Consider the following 6,335-nt stretch of genomic DNA (forward strand, 5'->3'; position numbering starts at 1 on the left):
AAAGCCTCCACTTGTCTCTCACCTACCTTCCCAGTCTTACCCCTCCCCCCTGCCCTGCTAACTGTTCCTTGTTCATGGCATCCCTTCATCTTGCCTCCATGCCATAAAATGAGTGGCTCTCCATGTTTAGAATGCACTCCCTCACCTTTCTAATAGATTCCCCATCTTCTTTCAATAATAGCTCATGGGCTACCTCTAACTCCAGGCCTTTCCTGCCCCACCCCAAACCCTACTGATGTTAGAGGTCTCTTCCTATTGAGATTACTACATACTTTGCACCTGTCTGCTTACTTGTTGTATCTCTCAGCACCTAACAGTCCGTTGTGAGCAGTAGGCACTTAACATTTGTTCAATTGAACTGAATATTGACTGTGTGCAGCTAGCTATTATGTTATTTTTGCCAAGAGATGTAAGAAGTCTCTCTATGTAGCCTTAAGACATTGATTCCACTGCTACCTTGGATGCATACTAATCGTGAAAATGGGCAAATTCTGTAATTTCACTGGGTCCAGGTAACTCAGTTCATAATTTGTAGCTCAATTGCATATCTCAAATAGTAAAGGGAATTTCCACACCAGGAATTATTCTCCCCCATCCCCTCAAGGATGAAATCCCATGTCGGGACACTAAAAAGATAAAAGGAATACTTCACTAACGTCCTACTTTGATGCACTGAGAAGACCCTAAGGTTTTTCCAGCCTATGCCAATAAAGCACAAGCTCTAACAGGTCCTGCCAGCCTGGAAAGCCTTTGATTACAGACTCACTGGGGCACTATATAGGTTTGAAATCCAAGGACCATCTCAGTCCATCTCAGAGTCTCGACATCAGCCTGGCTGCAGTGAGGAATTTATCAGCCAAAGCAAATCCTAAAGGCTCTCTCATAAGGGGCAGAGGAGCTGCAACATGTGACTGGCCAAAGTACCCACAGTCATCCCAAATCCACCCAAAGTTAGGAGACAGAAGGAACAGGAGTAATGGCTGAGTGTACAAGCAGAAAAAGGAAGTTATTTATTTTAATGTAAAATGTGGATGGAGCCAATTGAAAAGCTGAAATGTTTGTAGGCCCCCCAGTTGTTTTTCAACCAATCTACAAAGCTGCAAATGAAGATATAAATGCAGATTTAGTATTAATACAAAGTTGTTTATTTTTATAAAATTTAGTACAAACAATATATATATATGTATATATTTATATATAAATCCTTCATGGGTAAAATATTATTACATAGTAATCCAAATGTAAATTAGTGCTTCATTTTCATTCCACAGTACCACAGGTGAGTTAGCCCTTTCTGTACCTGTGATGGAAGATTCAAGCTTATTCCTTCATCTGCTGAGTCATCTTCATTTCACATTTTCTCTTGGGGAAGTTGCTACACAAATACCAACCACAACACACAAGAGAGTTGCTATGAGGAATCCTTTCCCACTGCCAGCTGCCTAGGAGTTAACTCTTCATCCCACAAACTAGTAAGAGCTTCTTTCTCATGTGATTACCCACAAATAGCAAGAATACCCCATCCACTTGTCAAGGGGAAGGGGAAAGGAATGTGCTGTAATATCAGGATCATTCACTTGGCTAGTACAGAGATTTCACTGTGCCAAAATCCAAAGGCCAGTTTTCTTTGGAGTCCATGTGCCAAGCCACACTCCTCACCATAAGCTTGTGCTGAAATTCCTTAGATACCCAGATGTTGCTGAAGTGTAACTCACTAGCTTTCCATGGACATGGTGATACAAGCAGATGGAGATGATGGGTATTAGAATATTATTTCAATGCCCAGCATGAAATGCTTCCCAAACCAAATAAGAGTAATGTCCTGTGCTTCTCAACAGGGACAATGCTATGGACCTGCCAATGATAGGAAAGATGAATTGTGTTGTTTTCCCAAGATGTGATGATTCCTATGCCGAATCCCTCCTGTGGCCAAAGGCATGCCTTTTTGTACCAACTGGATAAAGTCAGGGTAGTCTGTGGATGTGGAACAGAATGAACTCCCATAATCTATATATAGGGGACTGCCTTTGACCTAGGCTTCAATAGCACTGTACCCCAACCAGCTGAGCTAACCAGCCACAGACCTATCCAAATAAATAAATGCCACTTCTGCCCTTTGTAAATATTTTTCATCACAGACATCCAAAATAGCTTGTTCACAATACCCTCTGTGAGATAGATGTTACCATCCTTACAGAGGGGCAAAATGCAGCAAGATGTAAACTAGTCCTATAGAATGTAGAGCTGGAATCAGCCTCAAAAGATCATCCCCCCCTCCCTCATTTTGTGGATAAGTAACCTGAACCCTAGAGAGCTTAAGTGACTTGCCCAAAGTCACAGGAGTAGAACATGACAGAGCTGGAATCTGAACCCAGGTCTTCTAAATGGAGATCCAGGGGCTTTCCCCAGTAAACCACAGTGATTCAATGTCTGTATCATGGGCCAAGTGAGTGGCAGTGTTGGACACGGAAACCAGGAAATTGTGATTCCCGACCCCTTTCTCTTGTTTGATGGCAGGGTCAGGCTTGATCCATGTGGGCGCTTTTGTTCTTTTAGGACTGGCTATATGATATGAATACTCACATCCAGTGGCATGTTTTTAAGAACTAGAGGAGTAAAGGTATTATGAGGAGACAGAAAGTAATAGATGAGAGAGAAGAAAAATGCAGCCTCACTGCCCTGGGGCCAGCACAACAATTTACTCGTCTTTGGTTGTCGTTTGCAGTGCTTACAGCTGAGCTGAAACCTGAACTGCCATCTCAAGCCCTGTGGAATCCACATAGTAAATCCCCATGGAATCCAGCCTCAGCCTCTCAAGCGCAGGAGATTAATGTACTAAAAGCCCCTGAGAAGTGGAATACAGTTTTCCTGGTATAACAGAACCTGTACAACAGGACCCTATAAATTTCTCTGCACTACAGCTTACGTAGAAGAACCTGAAGCTCTCTAGCTGTAAAACTGATCTAGCTGAGACTGCAAGTGCGTGTGTTCCTTCCCCTATACTCCTCTCATCTGCAAGGATTATTTGTTGTTAAGGCTGAGAATAAGTTTGGTCTCCATAATCCATTACTGAAAATGCTAATGGCATCTCCATCAAATTCCATCTAATGGTGGTGGCATAGAGTAGGTGAGGAATATAATTACATCAGGTAATAAATAGTATGGAAGAAGTCACTCTTCTCACAGTAACAAGGGCAAAACAATTCACTTCTCTGGCCCTTCCAAGCTGCCCAAAGACACAAGGGCCTTCAGTGAATAAACAGAGATCCTAGCAGAGCTTTCCACACAGTTGACTTGACTCAAGCCCTCAGACTTCCCGCAATGTAGCCTCAGTTGCTTCAAGTGTGCCAGTGCAAAAGTTAATACTCAATACTGATATTTATGTTTGTGCTCTAGAACTGAATACATTCCCTGAACAGATTAAGCCCTTAAAAAAAAACTCTCCTAAGTTTGCTATGAGCATCCCATTCCACAACAGACAGGCCCTCAACATGATTCCCAAGCCTACCCTTTTAAAGAGGGTAAGGTCCCTATCCCCATTCATAGCAAGTTACAAGCCCTGATTAATGCACTTTGAGATGTCCGTTCTTTTTCAATTGTCGGTCCTCGCCTCGCCCGCTACGCCAGGCATGGTATTTCTTGACGCTCTTCTTCCAGGCAAAGCGCCAAATGCTGAACATGAAACACCAGGACACAGCATACATGGCTACTCCACCTGCCTTCACAAACCACTTGGGCTTAGGTGAGGCCATTTCACAGAAAAGAAGCCAAGCACCAACCCCAATCCTCACTCCTGTGAACAGAGCCACAAAGAGAAAGTCTACCACATCCCCTGTGAAACTGTGGTAGTGCCCTGTCTCCCGTAGGAACCATCGCATCTGTAGCAATGGGTTAGTGATCTCACTGCCAAAGAGAACAGCATTGACCTCAGTGCCTGACTCCCCAAGAGCCAGGGCCATGATGATGCCCAAGATACTCAGTGTGTGGTGAGCCAACATCAGAGCTCCCTCTGTCTGGAAGTAGATACACCAGCCAAGATCAAAGATGAAGTAGCCAAGGGTGAGACACAGAACATGTACTTGAAGAGGAGTGTTGGGTGATCCTGAAAGAAATGAGTAGAGGACGAAACTGAGTCACAAACCATGCTTCCTGGCCCAGAGATCCAATGCAATTGCCCAAGTTTCTGGAGCCTCAACTGAAGCCAGAATAATGGCAAGTACAGTTTCTGGTTATATTTAATCCATGCTTTCTGATGATAATAGATCAGCCTCTAGGGAAAAGCTGTATACTAAATTATTTTTTTAGAACCCAAGAGATTCATTTCCCATCAATTAGAACTGAACCAAGACACCTGGTGTAAGAGATAGAACTCTGGATTTGGAAAGAGGAAGACCTGGGTTCAAGTCCTTCCCCAGATACTAACTGTGTAAAACTGAGAAAAATCACTTAATCTCTCTGACCTTCAGCTTCCTCATCTGCAAAACGGGGATAATAATAGGATCTTATTGTATTGAAGGCACTTTGTAAACTTTTCAGCACTGGAAAAATGTAAGCTTTGAGAGCCCAAGGGGTCTATAAAAGAGATCCTCATTAAGAAATCATGTAAAACCAATTCAAGACACTTGGTCATTTACATTAAAATCTCATGATTGCATTCCTCAGTCAAAGATGAATTGTCCCTCATATTCTCATTACATTCTAACCTGGAAATCAAATTTATTTCTCATTCTAATGTTTTAATAGTAGACAGATAGTAGCCCTGTTCCTATGTTCAAAGTAGATCATTGCAGCATGTGACCAGTGTCCCTGGGCAGCTAGGTAAGACAGTGGGTGGTGTGCTGGGCCTGGAGTCAGGAAGACTTATCTTCCTGAGTTCAAATCTGGCCTCAAACACTTCTTAGCTCTGTGACCCTGGGAACGTCACTTAACCGTGTTTGCCTCAGTTTCCTCATCTGTAAAAATGAGCTGGAGAAGGAAATGGCAAACTACTCTAGCATCTTTGCCAGGAAACCCCAAATGAGATCACGGAGAGTCAAACACAACTGGAAAATGGTACAACACACACACATACACCAGTAAACCTGTGAGAAAGGGCCTACAGAATTAACATACTTAATACACATGAATATTTATATTATGAAAGAAAGTTTAAAGGTTGCTTTCTTCAAGGAATGAAAATTGGGGAATAAACTCAGGAGTTTAATACAGAACATTACCGAATTAATGGCTGAGAAATGTTAATAGCTGAGGAGGAGAAGAAAGCTTCTGTGCACTCTATTCTAGTCAACATTTGCTCTGGTGGGATACTCGGTGAAATGTATCTAAATAACATGACACAGATTCCCCAGGGCTGAGGCTCTAGGAAGCCAGAATCCCTGTCCAAGTACACGGACAGAAAAAGCAATAAAAGCAAACAGTACAGGGATGGATGAGTGTTTCAACAGTCACCCTAATGGCAATCATCCTTCAATGCTGTATCAATTCTATAGAAAACTCCCTTTCTTCTGAGGCATCCCCCCAGCCCATAAATCCCAAAGAAAAATTCCTGAAACCCACCTGGGTGAGTAAAAGGCCAGGGACCATCAATAAATCCAATATAAGCAGAGAGGCCTATGGAAAGGACTCCGTGTGTAAAAGTAACCAGTCTGCAGCTCCATTCATAGCTCCGATGCTCATTCAAGCGGCAGAAGGAGAGGTAGAGCGATAGCCAGCCACACAGGCTACACAGAACCTGCAGACACAAAGCAGCTGCCATCCTGTCACAGAGAAACCAAAAAGAGACACATCAAAGGGGACTCCCCCTAAGACAGCAAGTCATAGCTTTTGCATGCATGCACCTTCATCTCCAATGGAGAGTGCTATGAAACCACAAACCCACAAGCACATATAAATACCTTGTCCTTGCCCTGACTCTTCTTCCTAACCTACATGGCCACAAATTTTCTATTCAAATTTAGTTGACACTTCCCCTGACCCCATCTTACCTCAAGATGGCAGGCTCTAAAAGGCGAGCTGCAGAAAGGTCCTTAGGAGCTAGATGGTATACTCAATATAGTGCCTAGCATGTTTTTATGCTCAGTGAATGTGAAGAAGTCTTCAGCTTTACTGCTGACTTACTCTTGTGGCCTCTGGGAAGTCACTTTACTTCCGTCTGTATTAGTTCCTCTATGGCAGGGCAGCTTTAATAACACACATGTGAAGAGAGTTTGCATTTCAAAAACATCAATGGAATCTTTTCCCTGGGAAATACTAGAAGAATTGCAATAGAACTCTGAACAATTGTGACATGAATGAAGCAGGTCTCTTGCTTTTCTGCAGACTACTTAATTCCTTCA

General features: G+C 42.9%; 1 protein-coding gene across 2 annotated transcripts; it reads right to left on the reverse strand.

Annotated features, from left to right (window-relative positions):
* Positions 1 to 3,550: 3,550 nt before the first annotated feature.
* Positions 3,551 to 5,755, reverse strand: TLCD5 (TLC domain containing 5). 2 transcript variants are annotated; one of them, XM_036744909.1, is made up of 3 exons: positions 5,557 to 5,755; positions 4,030 to 4,102; positions 3,551 to 3,672 (listed from the first exon to the last, which is right to left on the reverse strand). In XM_036744909.1, the coding sequence occupies exons 1-3, from the start codon at positions 5,753 to 5,755 to the stop codon at positions 3,564 to 3,566; spliced, it is 381 nt and encodes a 126-aa protein (XP_036600804.1). In that variant the 3' UTR covers positions 3,551 to 3,563. The 2 variants fall into 2 exon arrangements, with proteins under 2 accessions (XP_036600804.1, XP_036600803.1); XM_036744908.1 differs by having other exon boundaries at positions 3,551 to 4,102.
* Between the last annotated feature and the right edge of the window lie 580 nt (positions 5,756 to 6,335).

The sequence above is a fragment of the Trichosurus vulpecula genome, chromosome 2 (genome assembly GCF_011100635.1).
Source record: "Trichosurus vulpecula isolate mTriVul1 chromosome 2, mTriVul1.pri, whole genome shotgun sequence".
NCBI classification, from domain to species: domain Eukaryota; kingdom Metazoa; phylum Chordata; class Mammalia; order Diprotodontia; family Phalangeridae; genus Trichosurus; species Trichosurus vulpecula.